General features: G+C 45.5%; 1 protein-coding gene and 1 long non-coding RNA gene across 3 annotated transcripts; one reads left to right on the plus strand and one right to left on the minus strand.

Annotated features, from left to right (window-relative positions):
• The first annotated feature begins 445 nt into the window (after positions 1-445).
• LOC119156929 lies at positions 446-25,854 on the plus strand. Its single transcript, XR_005107318.1, has 7 exons — positions 446-1,399; positions 1,542-1,622; positions 5,887-6,010; positions 8,546-8,649; positions 19,647-20,028; positions 23,697-23,787; positions 25,448-25,854. It is a non-coding gene; the product is annotated as an uncharacterized LOC119156929 (long non-coding RNA).
• Positions 20,633-26,678, minus strand: SCG2 (secretogranin II). 2 transcript variants are annotated; one of them, XM_037407385.1, is made up of 2 exons: positions 26,619-26,678; positions 20,633-22,990 (listed from the first exon to the last, which is right to left on the minus strand). In XM_037407385.1, exon 2 carries the CDS (start codon positions 22,974-22,976, stop codon positions 21,093-21,095), a length of 1,884 nt encoding a protein of 627 aa, XP_037263282.1. In that variant the 5' UTR covers positions 22,977-22,990; positions 26,619-26,678; the 3' UTR covers positions 20,633-21,092. The 2 variants fall into 2 exon arrangements, with proteins under 2 accessions (XP_037263282.1, XP_037263283.1); XM_037407386.1 differs by lacking the exon at positions 26,619-26,678 and adding an exon at positions 26,570-26,588.
• Positions 26,679-26,726: the final 48 nt, after the last annotated feature.

Here is a 26,726-nt window from a genome sequence, read left to right on the forward strand (position 1 = left end):
TCTTGCCTGCATTTCCACATACCAGTGGTGGTACAGGGATGAGGGATTGCCCCTTAACGCATGCAGCACATCACAAATGCTACTGATTTTCTCTTTACAGCCTCCCTCCCATCAGACAGGCAAATACTGATTTTTTTAACCAGTAAAAGAAATAACAGTTAAGTGGAGATACAGCAGAAATCAGTGGCAGGAATAAAGACAGAGCAGCTGAGCATCAATCTGACAGCCGTGCTACCCCTAGTCTTAGATACACTTGTGCCCACTGCCTGCTGGCCAGTGAGCATCACAGAAGATGGCACAGGACGGGGCTGTGGTCAGGGTATTCCTTTCCCACAAAGCTCGCCAGGCTGTTTTCAGTGTCCTGAGCCATTCTACTTATTTCTCTCTCACTTAGGGAGAGTGGCTTCTGAGCCTGAGTTGAGATGCTCCAAATCTCATCCCCTCCCCACTTTCCTCTTGGCTCTTCTTGGCACCCACTGTGCCCGTGGCCACAGACATTAGAAATCACCCTTGGCATTCTGGGGCGGTACAGATGCAAGAAATTCCCTCAGGCGAGCTGGGTCATAAACCACACCATGAGCGCTTTGTCAAAGGCTGACTTCAAAGTGGCCCCAAACGGTGTTCCCACACAGCTGTTTCCCTCCTGCCCCACACCCCGATTCTGCTGGAAATTCTCACCTATTAGTTATGCCCTGCTGGAAAAGGTAAGCTGGGGAGGCAGGGCGCGAGGTGATGCGCCATGCAGAGGGACCCAGGCTGTCTCATTAATGCCTCTGGCTGGAGATGCTGCTGCTCTGCCTCCCTGTTGCTAAGGAAGGTTTCTATGGCAAAGGCCCACCAAGAAAGTGAGAATTAGAGAGTTAATGTTCAAAACAGATGAGCCTGACATTTGTCGGCAGCTGGCTTCTTCAGGGGAAATAAGCTGCTAGAAAGGAAGACTGGCCATCTCGGATGCTGTGCAGAGTGGGAGGTGCAGCTGGTGTGTTTACCAGTTTGTCTTGTTTTAACGTTAGTAGTTTGTGGTAAATGCAACCTATTAAATGTTGGTTGAGAAATACTCGTGTTATAGGTGTGCTCTCATAGGTTGATGAGCTGCAAACTTCTGTCACACCCCAAAAACTCTTGCTGCCTTCTAGGCATTTCCTCATCAGCTGGAGCAGAGAGTGGGGAGGTAAACATGACTTCCATACCCTCAGGAAAAATACACTAGTCAGGCTGGGACTGTGACTACACACATGAGACATCCAAAAATCCTGGCATCCCTGAGGCTTACCAATACCCAAGACCCATGGAGCACCTTCCTCAGCAGCCTGGAATGGTCCCACAGTGCTGCTGGTCTATTTTCTGTGTGTGCTGCAGAAACCCAGCGGCATTTGCATCTCATACCCAGTGCTCCAAGGTATGGGTGGTACCACCAGTGATGCCTTTGGACATGCCAGTCTGGTGTTTGGAGCACTCCACAGAAGACTGACTCTCCCACACCTGCACAGGGCGGAACACCCAGTACTTCTTCTCAAGAAAGCATTTCACCTTTGTTCCAGGTCGAGGTAATTTGGGAGGCACAGAGCTCCTGCACATGAAACCACGTTCTGTCGGCAGTGGTGCATCCCTGGTGGGAAAAGGTAAGAGAGAAGAAAAGGACACATGTCCTTCTAGATGGTGGGCATGATGTTCATGTGGGGTTTGGTCTCACTTTGGAGGAGTGTTGTGGTCCATCCTCAGATGGACCTGCCTACTGCATTTGTGGTTCACTGTAAGGACCTGGTGGTTGCTTATTTGATGAATGGGGTTATACAAAGTGGCTGCCTGGGACACCAGAGGACCAGGCTCGGTGCAGGAGGGATCCCCCAGTGCTACAGGTGCCATTGTGCGAGACCTCAGGCCACAGCGAGCGTAGTCTGCCCAACCAGCACCAGTGCGCTGGATCAAGGTCCAACAGAATGGCTGTTTACTAAACATTGTTATGTGTGGAAAAGGGCTTTAGAAACAGGCTTTCACGCAGCTAGGCAGCCCTTGCAAGCAGGAGCTAACCCCATATAAAGGGGGCTATCACAGCTTCTTGCTGGAGTGGGATTTCTGAGATTGAGGAAAGCTTCTAGACAGAGGTATATGAAATCTCGTGCTGCTGCTGCCAGTTTCCCTTCTTCCCGTATTTCTCAGCACTGTTGGTCTTCCACCTTTAACAAGCTTTATATTTGTCAGGGGGGCAAAATGCATTAGCAAATGATACCTGCCGCTTTCTGTGACTGCTCTGCTTGCCTGCAGCCTGCTGCTCTTTCAGAAAGCTTGAGCTAAGCTGCCAGGAGTTCCTCTCCTCATGTGGTGCTGCTTGGGTGATTTTCTTTCCTTCTACAAGCCTATGGATGGTGCTGCTAATTCACTTACGGTGTTAACCTGGCCACAGGTTGTCCCGCTCCTCCCTCAGGGAGGCAGAAGACTAAACTCTTGAGCTTAAATAAGTGACCTGGCAGTTTTGTTCAGCATTTCTGTCTTGCTCTGTGGTGCACGGATGGTGGCTGACCCTTGTGCAGCTGATTAGAAGAGAAGTGGTTGGAGAAAAAGCCTGCAGTAAATCTGGGTGCTATTTTTGGTGTGCGTGATGAGAGAAATACTGGCACTGCCACTGTGCCTGCTCTCCAGCCCCTCCCCGGCCAGGGCCAAGCAGAGCCACCGTGCTTCTCCCCGCCATCACTGCAGCCTGCAAGTCCCACACACTCTGTGAGAAGAAATATCCCTGTGGTCAAGCCCTTAGTTCTTCCCCACCATGCCAGTGTCCGTGCCCCACAGTGCTGGATGGCACTTTTGAGTTCAGAAACCCAAACCCCTCCAGTCCCTCACCCCAGTGGTCCCACCACCATTCTGTGGACCCAGCTCAGCCCTCACAAACTCTTCAGTAATACTGCTTTACTAGGGAAGCCTCTCCATCCGACCAGCCTTCTGCTCGCTCTCTCCTGTGCTGCCCTGGCCTCACAGGGGAGACGGGCTGGACCAGTGCAAGCTTGTACAAAAGGATGCACCGTGTTCCTGCTCTCACTGAAGTTTAGGGATACATGTGCCACAACTCTCAGGTTGACTTTAGCAACGTGGGAGTTGTTTGCACTTTAATTTGAAGGCTAAACTAACTTTAATTTTAAAGTGAAACTCACTGGCTTCTAGTAAATTTTCACATAACCTGGTGCTGCTCAGAGGTTTTCTTTCTCACAGTTCTTGCACTGCTGCAGAAATAAACACGCAGATATGACCCTGGTTTCAGAGGCACAGATGGAGGACTTTCTCTTGGCTGTGGGGACAGAAAGGAGATGTTATGTTTATCTCACATTGTCTGAAAATGAATTACCTTGCTATAAGATAAGCAAATCTTTGCCTAGAGGAAACAATTTTCTCAAAGTTACAAAGGACTCCCTTAAAATATGCATCCTGCTCATTTCTCATGTTCTCAGCTGCTCAGCTGTAGACTTGGAGGGGCTTAACTCAATTCCTAAGTGGAAAGATCATTGGCGGGAAGCACTTTGCAGCATGTTGGTTTTAAGAGGTGCAGTAAACTATTATAATGGGTGTGTCCATCCTACAAACTGTTCCATGGGATGAGGACAGACACTGCATTCATGATCTGGGCTCTAATCATTCTGACATCTTACCCAGAGATGCTTGCCACAACTAAGAGTTATGATTTTTTAATAAGCATTATTCATAATTTAAAGATGTAGCTTAAAGACATTACAGACTGCTGCCAGAGTTGTGATCTATGATCTGTAGAGGTTTACTCCCGGTTAGATATTACTGTAGAAGTGACTTAAATCTCCTCCCTCAGTTAAACAATACTCTAAATGTCATCACTGTTTACGCTATTAGTAGAGCACTCAGTAGCTATGATCTGTGCTCTGACAGTCTGCGAGCCTCGACAAGCAGCCGGCAGATTTACACTTTGGTGAAAACTGGCTCATTATCTCCAGCAGCAAATTCCTCTCATAAATACTCTTGTGTGCTCAAGCTGCAAATGGAGTTTGCATATACTGTAATGAAATCTATTTGCTAAATACTCTCCTAAGTGTTTTCATATCCGCGATTTGTTCTCCCTCCCAAAGGTGGGTGCAGCCAGGCACTGGTGGCAGCCAGAGGCACCGGTGTGCGGCCAGGCAGGCAAGCGGTGGGGCTGGGTGGGTTTGTGGCCACTTGTGCTCGTCCCAATGCACCGTAGGTATAACGGGAACATAACGATGAATAGGGCAATGTGAGGCTACGGCAAAGCGGGCCCATGGTCCATCTTGTCAAATGGCGCTTCAGCAAACCTGGAGCTCCAAGCACCTCCCAGGCAGGCCTGGGGAACCTTGCTGTTGGCTGTTAGGGCTGGTCTGCGTCTCTAATAGGGTTTCTCCTAATCCTGAATGGCTTTAACCGGGGAACATGCCATGTTACATCATTTCCACATGCACAAGGTCATTAACTATTAAAACTCTGTTATTCTTGTTATACAGATAATTGTTCAAATTTTGCTATGTCCTCGCCCTGAATGTCCATCCGCAGCGCTGTGTTCCTTCATCTAATTACATGTTCCTTGAAACAGCTCTTCCTTGCCCCAGTTCTGTGTTTGCTGCTTTTAATGTTGTTGATTGCTTGTGTGCTCTGGGATGGCAAGGACAGGAGCTCCTGATCTGCCTTCTCTCTGCTCTTCCTGACCTGCTGTGCTTTGGTTTTGTTCTTTCTTTGCTGTTGTCTTGTTTGCCTTTCCCCCCCTCCCCCCTCCCCTGAGCTGAAAACAAAAGCAGGCAGCAGAAAATCCAAGGGGGGGAAGATCACAGCTATTTCTATAAAGAGCTAAACCCTGTTTAGCATCAACCACGCAGTAGCGGTTTCCAGTGCAGCTGAGGTAAGCACGATTCAGTTGGGAGGATTTTTTTTCCTGTGTGATCCATAGCTCCCGGTTAGGCCTGGCCTCTTCCAGTCCCCAGACACCCTCTGTTTCCTTCTCCTGGTGCTGAGCTTGGGAATCTGCTGCCATTCCTCCTCCTGCCAGGGACAAGAAGGTGGCAGAGAGCACTGTGGCAGTGAGGCTGGCTGGGCAGAGCAGGAGCAGCCCATGACATAGGCTGGAGAGGAGGGGATGTGTGGGGCAGCACGGGTGTGATAAGCCCTTTTTTCCTGCCTTTGTTTTAAAGCACTGCTAGAACTTGCCCTCCCTCTGCCCAGCCCAGAGCCGAGCTGATGCTCTGGTGTCAGGGAAAATGCTCGGTTCCTGTTAGGGTACTCAGTGCTCCAGCTAATGGGTTTGTGTGTGGATGAGAAGACACAGGTCACAGCGCTCATGCATGGCTGAGTACCACAGGCAGTCCCAGAAGCTCTGAGAGAGCCCTGGGGTGGGAAACCCATTGCCGGAGCAATTCAGAGAGCGGCTGTGAGTAGCTAAGGCACTCCTGGAAGCCAGCTTTGGCAGTCTTAGGGGAGGGAAGCTAGAAATGCCTCTGTCTTTCCATTATCGGCACAGAACAATCGCTGGTGGTTGCACAGCTTCAGCGCATTAGAAATGAAGCTCCCCTTTGCCTGGCATGCTGTGCTGATGAGAGCGGTCACCCTGAGCCCCCCTTCCTGAAACAAAGCAGTGCTGCGCTGTATAAATTTGAAATTTCTCTCTTGCCACAAAAGTCCTTTTTTCCTGCACGTGTGTGAATGTATAGCAACAGGAACTTGCAGAAGGTATCAGCCCTTTTCTGGTAGATAGCTCGGATAGAGCCAGAATAGATGGAGCAATGTCAGACGCTTCCAGAAAAGGGCTGGCCCTTGGCTCTGTTGTTTATATAGCACAATTCTTTGCATTCAGCAAGGAAGGCACAAACCAATTATAGTTCAACTAATCTTACTAATCTTCTTTTAATGAATTTGTTTCAACAGAATTTCATTTCCACGCACACAATCAGCCTGAGAAAGGCAAATGGTTCTGCAGAAAGAAATCACCCAGCAGAAAAATTGCTCTCGAGATCAGGCCTCGGAGACATGAGACAAGCAAGCAAACCAGGTGAACAATGATAACAAAATTGGAAATTGAAGAACAGTTTATACTGCCATCTCTCCTAAGTTCCCAGAGTCATTCTGCACATGCCCATGTGAGTGACTAATGGTGCAGAGGCAGGTGTTGCTGCCAACAGGAGCCAGTATCTCATCAGGACTGGTACAGCACCAGCCTGCCTCTTTGCACATGCTGGAAAACATCAAGAGAAGGTAATGACTGCCTGGAGTCTCTGGAGGTGAGCACATATGCTGGGTGCCCTTTAGTTCTGTTGCTTTCCAATGATCCTCCTTTAGCTGTACCTCCCTACCTACGTGCAGAGAGCTTCCCAGGAGCCAGTCCTGGAACTGTCTGTGTCATCACATCAACTCCCACTTGGTAGCTGTAAGTGTCCTGATACAGCTACGTTGTTTGTACCAAAATCTTGAGCAATTTTTCTATTTTAAATGTAGGAACACAGCAAATTCTTTTCTAGATCCAAGGGTTTGGAAGTAATGCCCAGTTAAGGCAGATTTTAACATAAGATTTAAAAGCTTAGGAACAGGATTAGAAACAGGAGGGAGCTTTAGAGTGTTGCCTTAGGGACAGGACCTATTTCACAGGCATTGTCACTAAAGACCAGGAAAGTCCAGGAGATACTGACAGTGGTGGAGTCCCACTGAGCTCAGTGCAAGCAGGTTTTCACCATAAATTTCTCTGTAGACATCTATTAGCAGAGTACAGCTAGGCAAGTGATAATGGACTCTGCTACAGCTCTGCAAAAGATGAAAGAAGAACGTAATTAAATCAAAGTATTTTCCCAGTAACAGCAAATACTCTGAACCCCATCCAGAAAAGGACTTGTGAGCTGTCTTATGGACATGTGAAGTTGCTTTAGATATTGCAAAAACATTTGGTAACGAATTGACCATAGTACTTTTAGTATTTCCACCCCTGGAACCTGAACTGAAAAAACGAAGTCTGATGCAGTTATGATCCTATTTTTGTATTTATTGTGTTATATGATCTCAGCCAAGAACTGATCAGCCTGTTTCTGCCTGTGTGCATGGTGCATACCATCACCTCTTACTCAGTCTGCGGTCTCTTAGCCATTTTCTGACGTCAGCATGGACTGCAGCACTTTCTGGTCAGGCTGGTCAGCAATGGACCTCTTTCTCTCCTGGACTGACATGTATCCTCTGCAGTAGCCCACAGACTCCCAGATGCCGTTTTCTACTTGCCAGCGGAGCCAGATAGGGGGGGTGTTGTGGCTGGTGCTGGTGGGATGCATGGGAAGCCCATGAAGAAAGGGGAGAGCAGCACTTCGGGGTGCTGAGTCACAGGTGAGAAAAGCTTGTGTTCCTCAGGGCCATGGGGAGCATGGCTGGGAAAGCTCGTGTGGCCATGCATGAAGCTGACCCTGTGGGTTTGGTTTCAGCTGGGGTGTCATGAAGAAAACAACAGAGCAAAAAGCTCCAGATTTTTCTGGAAAGCCTCCAGCTACTTCTCTTTAAAGATAACACGGCCTGTTTACTCTTTGCTGGGTCATGTTTGCTAAATTATAGACTTGGCTTTTTAAAGGTAGGCAAGAAACATAAGCACCAGTGACTGGAACAGTCTGATAGAGCAGGACCAGATGGATAAGCTTTCCAGACGGCATTTCCCCCACCAAACTGCTGTGTTGCCCACCCCACTGAGATGGGATTCACCCGGGGCTTGGAGGAGCTGCTGAAGTGCCTGGGAAAGGGTGAACTCACCGAAAGGGGCCTCCGGCACTTGCCGGGAAGAGCAGAGAAGGGGAGGGATGCTTACCCAAAGCTGTAGCTGCTGGTATGAGTGGCTCTCAAGCCCTGTGAGCATGTTGGAGATGCTTCACCAAAAAGTCCCTTGGGAATTGCTTCACCTGACAGATACACACACGTATGTATAGATCTCCTGCAAGCGCTGTAGCATCAGGTTAGTCTCCAGAACACGCCATCCTTTGCAGACGCAGTAATCTGGCTCTGTGAGTCATTTCTCTCATGACTCGGTGCTAGCATCAGAGCGACAGCAATTTCAGGCCTAAAGAAGAACCACCCTATAAATAAAAGAATAATATACATTAAAGTAGCTAATTGGCATTTCAGCACTTCAATATATCCACTTACAATCTCATTCTGTGTTAGAGCGGATTATGTGGGGTCGCTAATGCCTCTGCCTTCCTCGTCCCTTTGTGCTTTCTGCAATGGCCAGGAAAACATACTGCAATCAGGGGGATGGTCTCTGCAAATTACTTGCTAGATCGAACTGTATTCTTGAAATGAGCCTTACAAGTCAGCTGAACTGCTCTCCCAGCATCACAAAATTGAAAATTACAGCAAATTTCAAATCACAGGTGAAGAAAGTGAACTGGCTTGTTCTGGGGAACAGAACTATGGCTGCTATATGCTGTAATCATTAATGATCCCTGTTGGACTTTTCTGGAATCACAATACTTTCCAGCAGGGGAAGATACTTTATTTTTGATGTAGAATGTTTTGTGTAGGGCTGTGTCTCACCATGTTTATATGATATTTAAATCTTCAGTAATTCTCTTGGAAGAAGGAAAGCAGGAAGCCTGTTACAGATGCTGTCGGCCACAGAAACATCTGGGAAGAGGATCCTACTTTCTGCTTCCTAGGTTAAAAGAGGTGGGTGATCTTTTCTTTTCTTGAAACAAGATATTATTTTTGCTGAAAAAAGGAAAGTCCTATTAGAGCAAAGCATTCTGCAGATTCCTGAAAAAGAAAAAAACCCTCAGAAGCTAAACAGAGAGGGAATTTTCAAGAGAATATAGTCCATTTCATCTTGATATGGTTCTTACCTTCAGCTTGTACTTCATTTTTATAGAAGAGCTTTAAAAACAGCTTCAAGATCTGTGTAAAAATTTGTGTTGTGTAAAATGAAGGGTTTGGGGTTTTGTCAGTTGGAGAGTCTTTGTGTTTTGATTCATATAGGCATCGGAGAAAATGTAACGTGGATGACCTATAAGCAAATCTGTCCTTCTGTGGCCCCAGCCACTTACCTTCTGTTTTCCCCAGACTTGGGTAATCATGAAGCTAATCAGGCTGATGAAGAAAGGCAACTTGCAGAGCCAGCCTGAAGGCAGTGACCCATGGCAGGGGAGGGCTGGGGCAGCAGCTCCGGTCCCCTGGGAGTGCTCCCCACCTCGCCGCACTCCCAGGTGAGATTCCCGAATCAGGATCCCAGGCTTGTTCTGAGAAAGACCAGCTCCCACAGGCTTCAGTGGGAATGGCACAGGTCTACCAGACGGGAGAGTTGGGCCCTACCTGTTTACACAAGGTGTATGAACACAGTGGAGGACATGAATGGGTTTCAAGGAGCCGTGCAAGCGTGTTCCTAGTGAAACTGTGCTACGTCTGATGTTTTCATGGAGACTTCAGCTGTTTTCCCCTTAGGATCTCCTCTTTCTTGGGTCAGGGAAGGTGGTCCTGTCGCAGCCGTGTCCCCATGCCATGTCAGTCATTGCTGCCTGCTGTTGGCGGGATGAGGGGAGGCGGCAAGCTGTCCTGGGCAGGGACGGGTGCTCACCAGAGATGCTGGGTGCACGTGCATTTGTCACACTCTGAAACATGAATAGACCTGTAGGATATTCTAACTCTGTGTAAATATTTGTCAAGATGGCCAAATCCTCTGTGCTCGATGAAGTCAGCAGAGTGCAGTAAGTTGCCCCAGTATGCAATGTCTCTATTTATAAGGAAAAACAAAGACTGGTGTTTTCAGCGTTTTCTTAGATATGCTGAGGCACAGCAGCTTTGAAAGATGAGCTGTTTTCATGTAGATGCCCAGTTTCAGGCGGCCCAATTATTTCACAGCTCCAAAGTTCATAATATTTTTGGGAGAATAATATTCCTAGCTATGGTTTCTTTTACCAGAAACCTGCATAAGTATTGGAAGCACTGATTAGCCAGAGGTGGTGCCTTCCTGGTGAGAAAGTCAAGCTGAAGACCCATCTGCTGCCCAAGTCACATCTGGTGGCAGAACAGGTCCCCCCACACCTCATTCCGAACCTGTGAATGCTGAGCAGGGACTTGCTTGCTCACCTTCCATCTTTTTTTCCCTGTCTGTAGCAGCACCTTAACTAAATCACCTGCTGTTTTGTACATCCCAATAGCCTTTGTTATAAGGGGTGTGTGTATATATATATATATTTTTTTTTTTTATACACACACGCATATTACAGTTCCTGTGCTCACCCAAGAATTGCTACAGCAATGCATTCCCCGTTACTTGGCTTTTGAAAGATGTAAAGTAAAAGAGGAAGCTATAAATCCAACTTTGTACTCATAGGATATGTAGGAGGACAAATAATCATATCTTGTCAAGCAAATGACTGTGTAAATTATTTTTCCATCTCAATGCATAGGAAGAAAGCCACAGCTACTGAAATATACAACTCAATAGGTAAAATATGCATCTAGCCTAGAAGTATAGTACATCTATTTCCAGGTGCCACAAAACATGTGTTCATCAAGAAGACTATTAAAACATTCATTTCCTAAGGACATTGGCATTAGAGTATTGAGGAGTTCGAGTACTGGGTAATGAATTACACAGGCAGAAAAGTGTGCACTATAAAAGGTGAGTTACAAGGCAAAGTCATTTCCTTAGGAAGAAGGCAAATATGCCAACACTCTTGGCATAGGACAACTAAATTCTACCCTGTCTTCACAGATTGATATGTAAAGTATGTATTTTTGAAAGGTCATGTCCTTTATATATTTATAAGACAGTCTGCTGCTGCTTTTTGCTACTTTTTTGGAAAGGTGCTGTAGCGTAGGAGTTAATTTTAAAAAATATCCATGATCCAAAGGCGAAATGCCAGTTTTTTTTCCATTCTGGATATTTGTATCTGTAGGAGGTGGTCAGCAAGAGCTTCATCAGCAATGAAATAGACTCAGAATTTAAAATGAAGATGATTAAGCCAGGCTTACTGAGTCATGTACTGAGCTTAGCCAGGAGGATAGTAAATGGAAGAAAAGGAAATGACACAACTCGGTTAACGAATGAGTTAGCCAGGAAAGTCACCACCAAGGTGCCAGCTCAGAGATGGAAGGCTCCCTGAAGCCTAAGGCTGTGCAAGGGAGCCGGGCTCCTCGGCGCTCCGCTGGGCTGCAGGCAGTCGCCGGTCCTGTTTCCCCTAGGCAAGTCCATCGGTCCGCGACACGGCCACGCTATTACTATTACTATTTATCTTCCCTGTGGCAGGTGGTGGTAGCCAAGTGATAGGGATGGGAGGCCTCCCCAGGCTCATTCATCACCTGGCTTTGGAGAGCATTTCGGAGAGCAACCAGTATTGAGTTAAAAATGTAAACGTTGCCTTTAGCAGGGTTAATGAAATAAGGCTAATCCAATTTTCTGGCAGTCTACTCATAGATCGGATGGATGGGAAGAGGTGTTTGAGCATAGTATTGATTATATTGACTGCACTTCAGAATTTTCTTGGAAGGTTGTCAAAATATTGTTCCTCAGGGACCTGATCTGCCTGCAACAATTTATCTTAGCATATTTTTAATGTCCAGGCTACTTGGCATCCCCTCTGTTCTCATCTCTGTGCTTGAACAGAGTTTTGTATTTCAGAGGTGATACTTCAGCCTGTTTGGAAGGCAGGCGGGAGGGCTAAGGGGGAATCTATAAATAGCATCTTAGTTTGGAGCCTAGAGATTTGGAGTGTGATGTGGCCATCTATGCGTGAAGCAGCAATCGGCTCCGCAGAGGGCATATTACACTCACCTTAAAGGAACTTCATGGCCAAAGCAATGCTGAAGAAAATCAGACTTGCTCTGTGGCTCCCTATGCAAAGTGGGGGTTTTAATTACATAGTGAACTATATGAGTTAGCTATGCGTTTGTCAGCATGTCTCAATGTATTTACACGGGTGTCCCTGATTATTCCCACGTTAGGGAGGGGGAGATGGGGCTGCAAAGGCTGCATGGAACATTGGTCCATCAGCAGTGGAGGCTGGGTTCGCAGTTTCTTCTCCTGCATCTTGGTTGTGTTGGGGAGGAGCTTCAGCTTAAATATGGCCTCATTATATGGGATATCAGAAAAATTACCGGCATAGGAACAAATAGCTCTATACAGTACAGAATTATGTGGAGTTGTTAGATTCACCTGCGTTGTGTCAGATATAAATAAGACTAATGTAAAAGGTGTTGCGAGATCGGGAAGCAGCTGGTGGCTTTGAATTCTTGCATAGGATCAGCAAAGCACGATGTGCTGACTCTGGAAGGGGCAGAGGAGAAACAGTGTAAAACTAAAACAAAACCTGTATTTTTTCCAACAAGTAAGAAAGACATTACAAAGTTTGAGGATTTGATAAATTGCCTTTCAATTCTTTTTTGTTGTTGTTGTTCATAGTTGTGGCATTTTCAACAGTATTTTTTTTCTAGAATAGAAATATCCATGAGCTCTTCCCAGCAGTTAAAGATCCTTTGGATGAAACAACTCCTTTGTTGTGAGGGGGAGGCTCAGGACTGCAGAAGACAACCTTGTGGTATTAAAGCAGCCGCTGTGCCCCAGCCATCCCTAAAGGTTTGTGTGACTGTGGTGGCACCAGCTTCAGCCCATGCACTCTGGTGAGGAGAAAGCCAGGGGGGCTGGTGGTTTTTAAATTGAAATTAGAAAGCCAAAAATACATGTAAACAAAGTTCAACCTGACTATTGTTTCTAGGAAAGCAAAGGCCAGGGCTACGGGTGGAACTAAAGGACCTGTGAGTTTGTTCAGTAACAACATTTCTGCTGTCTAAATTAACTGGTGGAATAGGAATGTGGTGGTGGTTTCAGACTTACATACAGAATAACATTTTCAGGTTTATTTTTTTTCTTAGGTCTCCTTCAGTGTGCTAGTCACTCATGCAAAGTTTCTACCTTGTTGCACTTGTGTTTGTAAGAAGAAAATCAATTGATTGTGTTTGGATCTGAGTAAATTTAACCTTGTGGGAAACAGTTTTCCTGTCAGATTACATTTGCATCCCAAAACTTATTTGCAGTGATTTGATGCACCTCCTCTTGTTATGCCACATGAATGACAAGCAAGGAATGCTGGGTTTATCCCATTTAATGATTTATCTTTATTTTTATCTTTTCTGTGTCTGTACATAGCGTTCCTGGCCTGGCTTTTACATACTTAATATGGGAGTACAAGTACTGGTAGTGTCTAAGTGGTTTGTTGCTCTGCTTTGACATTTATTTAGCAGGTGGCAAAACACACAGCCATGGTGGAAAATGTGGTCCTTGCAGAAATTTTATGTTGCATCTCATCCAAACAGTTTGACACCTCTTAAGTCAAAGAGGAGGCAGGGAAGTAGGACTGAGAGGTTTCTTTTTGTGCTTAGGGGCAACAGATTTACAACGTGAATCTAAATGGAATCTAAAATTCGAGCTGGAAAAAAAGTTCCACTTAAAGGAAGTATGGTTTTGGAAAGAATTTTGATAGACAGTAAAGAATGACCGTGTGTTTTACGTGGAAATCTCAAGACATGCACAGTGTGCCTCCTCTTCTGTGTGTTGGCACGAGCTTAAGGCAAGAGGAAAATAACCCAAAAAAGGCTCTACCAAGGTGACCCTGAGCAAAGTTCTGGCAGGGATGGATCCCACCATCTCCAGTAGATGAGATGCCCCAGTGGTGCTGACTGCAGTAAGCAGAGTAGTAGGACAACTGTCCTGATGTGGGTCACCCGCTTGAAAAATACATGCTCAGTGTTGGGCAAAGGCTTAGTTCTCATTTAAACATTTAAATGGGGTGGCACAGACTGCACCCCACAGCTACACCAGGAGAGGTTTACTCTGGTTTACATATGAAGCCAAACAACTCTGGTGTACTCAGATCTGGTGACATAATCAGGCAGCCACAAAGGTGGTATAAATCTCATTATTTCTTTTAGACCCTACCCTGTACCCTGCTTATCCAGCCCAGAGGTCTTGGCTGCTCTGCAGTACTCCCACCGAGCCGCCCCACGAGAGGCTGGCTTTTCTGCCAGGGTAAAGCCAGGGGCCCTATTTTTAGGCAGATGCCAGGAAGGTTTTTGGGAAGCATATCAAGGAGCAGCAATTGTAGGAGCTGGGGAGCTGCCAAACAACCATTTTCTCTCTCTCCTCCCCAGGCACGTAGGACCTGCATGGCTCATTGTCTGCAGGTTTTTGTCTTAGCAGAGGAAGGCAGAGCTCTCTGCGTTGGACCGCTAGTCATTACATAGCAGATCTACTGAATGTAAAATAATTGTCCTATAGTTATTCACCAGTGTATGTTACACTTGGAATCAGAGGTCACTTTTGTTTCCTTTCTGGGGGAAAACATTGTAAGTGAATCTGTAATTTTGAGTACGCTAATTCCAAGACATTTGCAGATACTGAGTGGTTTCCTGGAATAACAGCCTCTCTCAAGAGAAATGTCAAATGCATTTAATCAGCCACATTTAGAGCTCTGCAACATCTGCAAATGAATTATTAACAATCTCAAATGTTTTTGAATGATCCAAAAGTCAGGAATAACGTAGCCCTTCAGATAATCAGCTCTGATTCAAGGCTTCTCCTTTCCACTTTTTATGCACTAGAGGCTGTGCACCTGCCTGCTGCTGCTAACGGGAGTTGCTTGCAGCTCAGATAAGCCTCTCTGGAGGCAACTGGGTGGCTGAACAAATGCAAAGTGCAGCTGGAATCCAGCTGTGTCTGTACAGATTTATGCATCATGTGGTAAATACCCACTGATTGGTGTTGTGTGCCTTGGGGGGAGGTAAAGTATGCCCCAGGGAATGCCGTTCCCACATGGCAGTCATCACTGCACACGACTCTTGTCCACAGAAGTCCTCCACTCCCACAATGCTATATTTGACCTTAATTAATGGAAGATTGGTCTGGGTAAGGTTTGCTTGGAGAAGCAGGTTTGAGCCACAAGTCTTCTCGTTAGCTAGCAACAGCAAGAATAGCAGAATAAGGCTGTGAGGCAATGCATGGCTCAGGTCGCCCAGGTTCCAGTCTCGGCTTGCCCTTTGCCGTGCTGAGAAAATTATAGATGGCTTATGTCGCTTTGTCTGCAAAGCAAGGTATCTTGTAAAGTGCTTTGAGAAATACTAGTGACTGTCATATTGCATGTGACTCAAACCCCTTCCACTGCAATGTGGAAGTACCCTATTAGAAAAAAAACAATTGCAACAATCAGATTTTTTCAGATGAGGTAATGTGCTTACATTAATTTTTGAATCAAAAAATGTTCTCATTTAAGAACCCCAGCTGATAAAATAATGGAGCCATCAAGATGCAGATGTAAACAAAACACTTGCAGTAGCATGTGAATTAATGCAAAACCAAAAAGATATTAACTCATGGTTGCCAACACAATGAATTCTGGTATATGTAGAAAACCAAAATCCTTTGGGTTTTGAGGAAGGTGTTCAGCAACTTGTTATATTCAGACCAAATGCAGAATTCCTGTTCAATATGCTTGTTGGGGAGGACCTGAAATATGAGGATGCAGTCAAGCTTACTGTAGGTTTTAAGAGGAGCAGAAACATTTTTTTTTTTTGCTGGACGAAAGCCACTGATAAACAGAGAGAACAAGCCAGCTGCATCTGGGATGCTGTCAGATCGTAGCACAAAAGAGGAATTAAAAATCTGCTCCTTACTTTGCCTGAGTAAAAATTGCAGGGTGGCCACTTTATTTTGTATATAATTATAATAATAAGCTTGATAGTGTATCTGTTACAGATTATGTATTCTGTTTGTATTATTAACATCATGACTGTTTGTCCCACTACACTCATAAGGAAAACAAAACACAAATGAAAGCAGAAGTGGCTGTGGCTGTTAAGAACAATTAAGCACCACACAGCCTCTCTGCCAGGGGGCTGCTCTGGAGTGCTTTAATGGAGCAGATCTCGTGAACTATGTAAATTTTGATAATGCTGTCTTGCATGTTCAGATATAACTATCTGCTCTTCTGCAGGAGCTTTGGTTACATAGCAAGAGGCAGCTATAGCCGCCAAGGGGCTGCTGTTTAATATTTGCTCATTTCATTTCAAAACGGGATTGAAGATTCATTTGTTAGAAATAAGGCACTTCACAGGGAGGTTAGCTGTCTGCTTTCTGTGACTAGAAGAAGAAAGGGTATTGATGTCACTTTTTAGCTTGAAATCAGCTTGAAACTTCCACGTAGTTCCGTTATACAACATGCAAATCTGTTATTTCAAGCTCCAAAACCCTTTTCTTATTTATGAAGATGAACCAAAACCAACAAAGTCCCTAATGGCTTGCACGCCCTGTAAGTGAGATGGTCTTCTAAAAAGTGATGTAGCTACTCATGCCAAGGTTTGGATTTTCCAAGGCTTATTTCTTCTTCTACGCGGTCTCTGAAAGAATCTGTCCTTTTATGGGTAAATTTGTACCTCTTGTTCCTCAGATGCAAATTCATTCTGGTATCCACGCCTTTCATTGAGCTGTTCTTGGGTAAGAGTCTGCAGGCAGCGTTTATACCATGAAGTTTCCCAGGGCGTTAGTCAACATGGGAGCCGGGGTGGCCCGGGGGAAGGGAGTGCTGTGGGCTGTGGCAGAAGGGAAATGAAGCTGAGAAATTTAAAACTACCACGCTTCACCACGTTTCTTTTGTGGGGCATCTCTTCTAGGTCCTCTGTATGCCTTGTAGATTAGATATTTTATTGCCTGGCATATGTTCAAGGAATAATAGCTGAAACAGGGACCTGTGAACCTCTGTCCCTTTGCTGGAATCATTCCTTTAGGAAAGAATGAGATCAGCTAAAGAGGTAGATTCATAGAATGGTTTGGGTTGGCAGGGACCTTCAAGATCATCCATTCCCAGCCCCCCTGCCATGGGCAGGGACACCCCCCACCAGACCAGGTTGCTCCCAGCCCCGTCCAGCCTGGCCTTGGGCACTGCCAGGGATGGGGTACCCACAGCTGCTCTGGGCAGCCTGGGCCAGTGTCTCACCACCCTCACAGGAAAGAATTTCTCCCTAATACCTGATCTAAATCTGCCCTCCTCCAGCCTCCAGCCATTCCCCCTGTCCCGTCACTCCATGCCCTTGTCAGAAGTCCCTCCCCAGCTTTCCTGCGGGCCCCTTTAGGCACTGGGAGGCTGCCATAAGGTCTCCCCGGAGCCTTCTCTTCTCCAGGCTGAACAGCCCCGACTCTCTCAGCCTGTCTTCCTAGGAGAGGTGCTCCAGCCTCTGACCATCTTCGTGGCTTCCTCTGGACTTGCTCCAACAGGCCCATGTCCTTGTTACGTTGGGGGCCCCAGAGCTGAAGGCAGCACTGCAGGGGGTCTCACGAGAGCAGAGCAGAGGGGGAGAATCCCCTCCCTCGACCTGCTGGCCACGCTTCTCGTGATGCGGCCCAGGATACGGTTGGCTTTGTGGGCTGCAGGTGCCCATTGCTGGGTCATGCTGAGCTTCTCGTCAGCCAACACCCCCAAGTCCTTGTCCTCAGGGCTGCTCTCAGTCCATTCTCTGCCCAGCCTGTGTCTGTGCTTGGGATTGCCCCAACCCGTGTGCAGGACCTTGCACTTGGCTTGTTGAACTTTGAGGTTTGTACAGGCCCAGCTCTCAAGCCTGCAAACTTGCTGAGGGTGCACTCAATCCTGGTGTCCACGTTGCTGACAAAGATGTTAAATGGTGCCGGTCCCCATACTGACCCCTGAGAAACACCACTTGGTCTCTACTTGGACATCGAGCCATTGACTGCAGCTCTTTGAGTGTGACCATCCAGCCGATTCCTTATCCACTGGGTGGTCCATCCATCAAATGCATGTCTCTCCAATTATAGAGACAAGGATGTCATGCAGGACAGTGTCAAGGGCATCGCACAAGTCCAGGTAGATGATGTCAGTTTCTTTTCCTTCATCCACCAACTCTGTAACCCTGTCATAGAAGGCCACCGAATTTGTTAGGCACAATTTGCCCTTAGCAAGCCATGTTGGCTGTCACCATGTGCCTCAGCATAGTCTCCAGGAACATCTGCTCTATGACCTTGCTGGGCACAGAGGTGAGAATGACCAGCCTGTAGTTCACTGGGTCTTCCTCTTTTCCCTTTCTAAAAACAGGGGCTATGTTTCCACTTTTCCAGTCAGTGGGAACTTCACCAGGTTGGTGTGACACCATTGAAAGAAAGGAGGGCAGCAAAACAGGAAAAAAATATGCAATCTTATGTTTTTCACAGTGAAAATTAAACTCATCTGTTTTAGCCATGAGGACAAAACCAGCAACGTGCACTGTACCATGGCTGTGTGGTGGCACAAGCAGTGCAAGGTGTTAGCTTTGATGGGTGACTTTACTCTCTGCCCAGAGCTGGGGCAGAGGGCACACAGACGCCCATGTGCTTTAAGGCTGCTGCTGCAAGAGGGAAACACGGGAAAACCCCTTCAGAGCCACCTTGGTGTCCTGCTCGTCCTGCGCTGTCTGAGCAGGAGAAATGTGCTGTTCAGGGCCTGTGCAAGGGCCGGGGAGGTTTGTTATCTTTGGTGAGCTTTGCCCAAGGCCTGCCAAAGGTATTTTGATTTAGTCTGGTATCATGATAGTGTTTGGAACCACTATACGCCTCCATTGAAGTTGTGAGTAATCGAAGGTGTGAGTGACCGAGGTCCTGCACAACCTCCTGCTGCTCCACAGTGGCAGCCCCACGCTGCAGCACGCAGGTTGCAGCATGTCCAGGAGATGAGATGTCTGGGCCTGGGAGGCTGCAGGAACACAAGTTCTTCTGTGTCAACATCATGGAGCCCTCGGTCCCTCGCAGAGCTCAGCCACGGGACAGCAGGTTGCTCCTGAGGGGCTGTTGTTCCTGGACAGCAGCTGAAACTGTGCAGCCGGCCTTTCCAAAAAAACCCCTCTTCTTCTGGGAAAGATATTTTGCAGAGATTGGCAAGCCATTCCTCACCTGCTATGTGAGATGAAGCGGTGGGAAGATGCCCTCACTACGCCCAGCAGAGCCAGACGCATGCACAGCCCACGCTATGGCACCAGCTGCTGAGTCCCCTCCCAGCATCTGTCGCCTGCGGAGCAACGCCTGTGTCGGCCGGGCATCTCGGGCTGTCTCACAGCCTTGTGCTGCCCGTTATTTCCTTTTATGAAAATATTTATATGAGTTAATTATTTTTCTCTCATAAGAAAAGAAAAAAAAAGTCATTTATCTACAGCCCTGTAAAAAACAGTGTCTAGCAAGTAGGCTACAGCGTTAGGCTTTGGCACTCTGTGTGTGGGTAAGGGCACTAAGTCAAGTCTCCTGTTAAAATATGCTGTTAGAAGGGAAATATAAAATTGTGAAACTTGTTCATTGAAAACGGCAAACATTCATTTAAGTCTCAGTACTCTTGGTTTTGTTACTCTTCCCCGGTTTTATGCATTACATGTTTAAGTATGAAATGTTACTGATTTGACCAAAATAAATTTTTCTGGACTATGAGGATTGCACGAGCAGTATTAGGATCAAGCAGGATAACAGTATTAAGAATCAAAGTGATAAAATAATATTATTTGTTTAAAGCACAGTTTTGTTTTGAGTAAAATGAAGTGATTCCAAGTTCTTAGTGTCACAACCAAGTGCGTCTCGAAGGGCAACAGGTTTGTCCTTCCCTGATGTACATAAGTGATTTTGACTCTTGTATTTTTTGTTTCATGTTTAGTGTTTTGACTCATCCATGCAAGAGGAAAATGAAGGATTTGCTGTGGCCCAGAGCAAGAGCAATGACAGAACTCCCATTGTCTGTGCTTGCTCGGGGTAACGGTGACACTGACGATGAAGTCTTATTTCTGCAGCCTTTGTACTTGGCTCATTAGACATTGCCTCACCGAAAAGCATCCCCACCCCACGAAGCTGAAGAATTCTACAGGGAAAGCCACTTTTAAACTATAATCCTGGAAACACCTATGTCTGAGCTGTCCTAGTGAAAGTCATGGCTGAGTCATATTATACAAGCACCGTTCCTTCTGTAAAAGAGCCGGAGCTTTTCTAGAACATCCACTGCAGGTCTTAACTGGAGCTCAGGAGACATCTCAAGTGTCCAGGTAATGTAGTGAATAATATATATACTTATGTATACATGTACCGGTCATTTCATGAAATGGGAAATAATGTTTTTATTAGACAAAAACGCGATGTTCCCCACAGGATGTGTTCTGTGCTTGCCTGGCCTTGGAGCCCATCCTGTCTTTGTGGCAGCACCGTGCAAGGTGCCCAGGCACCCAGGCACCCAGAGGCAGTGCTTCCCAGCTGCGCCAGCACAGCTTCCCAGAGCTGCTGCCGCTCGCCTGCAAAAGTTTAATTTTTAATTATTTTAGAGCTTCATCATAGAGTCTGTCTCAGCTGGACGGACCGTTTATCTTCCTCCCGCTGCCAAAAGATACATAATCATTAATTATGTGGGGCCTAATTTTGGAAAAGTTAATGCATTTACTTCCCTGGTTGACTTCAGCAAGCTCTTCATGTACACACTGCCCTAAAGGTGATGCCAGTCGGTGTTCTTACAGCGCAGAAACCCAGAAGTATATGCGACCAACTTATTCTATGGTAAAATAATACACTCCAGAAGAGTTGTCTGTAGAAGCAAAAATACATGTTTCCGTTCCGAATTAGTAAGACTTTATCAACTGCCACAAAGGAACACAGTCTATTGTCCAGAAATAATTTATTCATCAACAATAAAACACTGAATAGAAAAAGCCTTGTAAATAAAACTATATATATAATGCTTTATTTCTTTATTCAGTACTCCACAAAAAACACTACAGACAGTAACAAAATAATCCAATTAATCTTAAAAATTTCAACTTATAATTGTCACTCTTCATTTATCATGTTTTATTAACAATGCAAAGGTGGTTTGTTTACATATTGTAGTTTAACTTGATTTCATTAAATTGTTTCTTAAAACAGTTGAAGCAATTTGTTGTTTGCCCCATAATTTATGACATATATATCAATAAACAATATAACAGCTCTGAGAAAGGTATGCAGACTGTTCAATGGTAAGTAGTCTACCATAGGTTGTTTAGTGGGAGAGTGGGAATAAATCACAACTGAATTGGGATAGAAGTCAACACATTGAAGAGAAATAATATTTGGGGAACAATTACATATTTTCCATTGCCCGTTTAGTAATGTGATCTCTTTCAAGCTCTGATTTCTCCTGTTTTAGATACTCTAGCACCTTTGCTAGCATATCCTCATCCAGGTACTGCCTGTTCTGCGTCTCGTCAGTTTCCCCGGTCATGGAAAGCCTTTTGCTGAGCGAAGCCAACTTCGCAGCCTCCTGTGGTCCCAGCTGACTGAGGTGCTCTCTGATGGCCTTCTCCAGCTGGTCGTCTTCCTGCAGGTCGCTTTCAGAAGCTGGAACAGGGACACGTTTCATCTGGTTCATGTTGATAACTTCAGGATATTTTGCCAGCACCTTTGCCAAGTAATCAGCCAGCTCTTCATCCTTCTTGTTCAGTTTCTCATACTCTATTTGTTGCCTTTCCAAATCGGTCATCCATGTAGCTTTAGGAAACAGGTGTCCTTTCAGTCTTCTGGGAATGTAAGACAGTCTTGGCAAATCATTTTCTTGATTAAGACGATTTAGTAAGTAGGAGGGATTCTGATTAGCTAAGTTGTCAGTTCCCAGAAGACTGACGATATCTTCAATATTGAGGTCTTCAGGTAGATTATCTGGAATAACATTAAGAGGCTGCTTCATGTACCCATTTTTAGAGTTTATGTTATTTTTAAATATGTCACTCTGTCCTAGATTGGTTTCAGCGATCTCATCGAGGTCTTCTGGGAATTCTACTTCCTGCTCAGCTTCCAGCCTTTCACTCTGAAGCTGCTTTTTTTCGCCAGCTTTCAACATGTCTATCAAATCCTCAGGAGGAATTTGTAAATTCCTTGAGATTTCTATCAGCTGAGATATTGACTGAGGATCGAGTTGCTTATCCAAAAATGTGGGTGCTCTTTTTTCCTCAGGTACCCCACCAGTCCTTAATTTCCTATTCCCAGCACCGTCCATCAGCCTCTTCAGGTAGTAATTCATTAGCTTTGAAACATCCTCTGACATTTGATCTTTATTTTCTCTTCTTATTTCGTCCTCAAGGAAGCTGAGTTTCCCTGATCTTTTTATTTCGTCGTCAATCTCCTCTTCATGTTTATCAACTTCCTCTTTGCTATCTTTTATCTCTTCCTGGGTTTGACTTTCCACTTTTTCCTCTATGGGATTCCAATCTTCTCCTCCAACCACATCTTCATAGGCAATGTTATTCACTTTATATACATCATCTTCATCATCCGTATATAACTTCTGGTCTTCATCCAGCCTTTCTTTCTTGTGGTTGCTAGGTCCTGCCATCTTCCCCAGCTCCTGAAACACAGACTCCAGTGTCGCAAGGCTTTGGGGTGTGTATTGCTCTTCCACTATTTCATTAGTGCGCTTGAAAGGACTGTCTCTTGAGCTGTCTTCATAGTGCCCAAGTGGCATTTTGAGATATTTTTGCCACCTCTCAGGCCACTTGTAAGCCTCGTAATCGTCAGTTACTCCAGCTGGAAAGTTGTTATCCGAACTCAGACCATAAGGTTTATTCTCCTTTGGGCCAACTTTCGACTCTTTCTCAGCTTGCCGCAAAGCTTCCAACATTACCTTAACCCATTGGGACTCATCTTCAGTCAAAGAATCCCTTAAATTATCTGGTAGATGAACCTGATCTTTGCTTTCTTTCTGTTGCAGGAGATACGGGACACTTTGATAAGAGTTGTAATCAGGGCTGCTTTCTCCCTTGTTAGTTTGCTTGCGAAGATCTTCTATGTATTCCAAAGCTTTGATCATATCGGGATTTGGGAACCTTTGTAAGTTTTTCATTACATAGTCTGGATCTTTCTGAAGCAGCTGGTGCTGCTGGAAGGAAGCTGCATCAACCCAACAGATTAGGACAAAGAAAAAGGTGAGAGCGTAGGCTGCTCCAAGCTGGAAGGCTTTCGTTTCTGCCATGTTTAAAATATTTCCTTGAAATAAAGAAGAAAGAAGAAAAAAGAAGCAGTTAACATATGGAGACAGGCTTAGGAAACTAAGAAGCAAAATAGCAATTGTTATTTTAAACTGGAACTCCTCATGAAGCATACCACCAGTGCTACACTTGTGTATTAGTTATGGAAACCTAATATTACTCATATATGGAAGCCATGTATTTTGGTGGAAATTTGAGATTTTCTGAATTGTTCCTATGATTCCTCAGTTTACTGGAAACTATTTGTTTCCTATGCTATAAATTGCTTGTCTCTATGCTCAATGTACTTTATGAACATCAGTTTTCCAATGGCAGTAGGAAAGTATAAAATAGAAATCCATTATAGCTCATGAAATCCCCATAAAGGAATCTGGATGACATTTTTATGATGAAAATGAAGGACCCAAATGGTAAAATAAGTATATCCATATATTCAAATGGTGAAATCAGTATATCCATATATTTAAATGTGGCTCAAAATATTAATATTAAAACTGCATACAAAATTTTTTTGTAAGATTATTCCATAGGGCATCTACTTTCATGCCAGGGTGATACCGCTGAATGATGCTAGACTGCAATGAAATTAATGTTATGAAGTGGAGAACATGGCATATAAAATGACTTGCAAGTTTATCTGTTGTTAGTGTTATTACTTCCTTTTTTGCTGTTTTGTAAAAAATAATACATTATTTGTATTATAGGTGAATTTTACTTAAGATCTTCTGTGAGTGAACCATTTTCCTAAGAGCAATGATCTCCTATATAAAGGACAAACTACAATTTATCCTAAAGGTACAACATAATTTTATTTAATCCTTTAAACCCCATCTTGGAAATAAGCTCAAGTAGGTAGGTTCTGAGTGATGATTTCATTCATTCGTTCACTTCAGCAGAAATTGAATCAGGTCCCAGGACAGGCAGAAACGTGGCCATTGGCAAAAGTGAGCTAAATTCAGTTAGAATAGATCAGTAGAAGCCCATGCCTAGTCTGTCTGCCCAGCTTATGGTAGCCAACAATAAATTCTGGAACAGAAGTGGGAAAAATATGCCTGTGGCTGAATGAAGATCACAGCGCTGCTGTGTGTGAGTATAAAGCCACACAAGCCCAGTCTTGCGGGGAGCTGAGCACCCTCCACCCAGTGAAGGGGAAAATTGCCATCGCACATCTCCTAGGAGATGCTCAGGCACTGATACGCTGGCGCCGTGAGGCAGATTAGACTCTTTTCTGATCCAGTTACATTAACAAATAAAGTACAATAATGAGAAAGAAATGATAAAGATATAAACTGCTTTGATTAATTGACCTATTTGGGTTCCTTGGGTTTTGGCTCGGTAAAAGCATCCTATTGAGATGCTGGCAATTCATGACAGACTGAAAGAGCTATGTATACCGCTATTTGCACGTTGCTCTAAGTAGAAAGTGAGGGTGGGTACGGTCATTTCAGCTCACTCGTAGATTTTTTCGCTTAGTTTTCATTCCTAACATAATGTGGCTTAACTAAATAATTAAAGCAGTATCAGTTCAGAGGGCTGCTTTTTCCCCCCTCGGTATGCCTGGGCAAGCTAACAGCTGTAATAGCAAACCATTTCCCCAACATTTCTGACCACCCAAGCCCAGATGCGTTTGAGCATTGATTTCACAAAGGATTAGTTTGGAACAGCTGATTAGAAGGTCCCACCCTCCAGATCTGAGTTTGCCCTGAAACAAAGCCAACGCATCGCTTTATTTTCTGTCACAGAAAAGGCACCAGTCCTATACAGAAATGTATATCTCCATGGGGGGGAAAAAAAGCCCTTTGCTACTTATTGTAGCAAATAAATGAAATTCAGACTTTCTTTTTCCAGCAGAGAGACTGGTTATTAACAGAGCTAGTTTGATTAGTGCATGAGAAACTGTCCTCTCGGAGGGGTGGGGGAAGGGAGAGTTGTTCCATAATTATCTGCCAGGCACCTCCCACTCACAGAGACCAGGAACTCAACCTCCTTCGCTGCATTCTGTATTGTTACAGCCTTTGTAAGAGCTGTCAGCGTCCCATTAAAATCAAAATGCACATCTCCACGCAAAGTTTAGTTTTGTGTTCCACAAGGATGTTGCTCAGCTGGGTATTTCCTTTGCAAGGATAACAGGTCATTGGGTTCTCTCTACATATTTTGGGTGCATCTGTCTCTAGATCAATATTCACATCTAATTTAGTGGTAGATGATACTTGAAAGCCTTGACAAATGGGTTTGGGAATGATTCCTTTTAAAAGCTTTGATTTCAGGTCATAAAATCTTCTCATTAAACAGAACGTGTTATCTAGGGTAAGAGGACTCCTCCCTAGTCTTTCAGACTTTCCTTCCATATTTTGGGGGAAACAAAGGACATTTTAGACTACCTTTAGGACCTGTAGTAAAACATTCTCCGCTGTGCCTCTGGGGCAATACGCTAAAATGGCTGTTTTGTCTGCAGATGGGCGACTGTGAAGCTAGCCTGGATGGGGAGTGTGGTTTCTCTTCTATTAGCACCTAACAAATGGGAAAATCACCTTTTGGCCAACAAATGTAGAAGTTCCTGTTTATAAAATGAGGCAATGAAGTTCACAGTTTCGCATGCACAAAGACAATGCAGCCTGACAGAAGTTCCCCCCAAAAGAGACAAAAAAAATATAAATCTTCTTTCTGGGATGTTTCCATGGTAGCAGTAATTGGCTCGCTGAGTCTCACTCAGCAGTTGTCTCTGATGTGAATGTAATGTTTCCAGGGAAAACTGGCAATGAAAATTCAAAAGCTTTCCTATGGATGAGTCCCTGCCCTAAGAGTTTGAGGGGGAATCCGACAGCAGTTTTACCGTAATGAAAATAAAGAAATATATTCCATGCTTTTCCTCCCATTTACTTTTGCAATAAATAATATGACTGCAGTGTATATATATATATATACATATATATATATATATATATAAATATATATATAAAGGGTCAACCCTGTGCAAGGAACTCAAAACATGAACAAAATAGCAACGGGGTGAGGAGAAGGGAAAAAAGAACCCTAACCCCCAAGCAGTTCTGAACGAATCTAACGGTTGGTTCTGTACGTATACATCCAGAAAGTTAGTCAGGTGGTGTTTGCACCCAAGGGAACCTCTCAGCCGGTATTTTGACGCGCCTGAACACAACCGCAAGCAGGAGGGCTGCACCTGCCGGCTTCAGCCAGGAGCCGTGCCGGTACGCACACATCTGTCTATACAGTTACAGGGCTGTACTTCACAGACAGGTATTTCGTTGCAACATCAGCTACAGCCCCAACAACTTTCCGCCGTAACTCGTTGTGTAACCGAACCCCTCCCGCTGGGCTGGCGGCCGAGCCCCGCCGGGCAGCCGAGGGGGGACAGCGCAGGGCTCCCCAAGACCCGCACCCCGGCCGCGCCGCACAGCCCGGCGCAGCCCCTCCCTGCCCGCGCAGCCCCTGCCTGACCGCGTTGACCGCGCATCCCCTGCCCGACCGCGCAGCCCCTGCCTGACCGCGCAGCCCGGCGCAGCCCCTGCCCGACCGCGCAGCCCCTGCCTGACCGCGTTGACCGCACAGCCCCTGCCTGCCCGCGCAGCCCCGCGCAGCCCGGCGCAGCCCCGCGCAGCCCCCACCTGCCCGCGCCGCTCCCGCCGCCGCCGCTGCCGCCTTCAGCACCCGGACAGCGCCCGCTTATACCGCCCTCGCCGCGCCTGACGTCAGCCGCGCTCCCCCGCCCCCCG

This window comes from Falco rusticolus, chromosome 13 (assembly GCF_015220075.1).
Source record: "Falco rusticolus isolate bFalRus1 chromosome 13, bFalRus1.pri, whole genome shotgun sequence".
Lineage (NCBI taxonomy): Eukaryota > Metazoa > Chordata > Aves > Falconiformes > Falconidae > Falco > Falco rusticolus.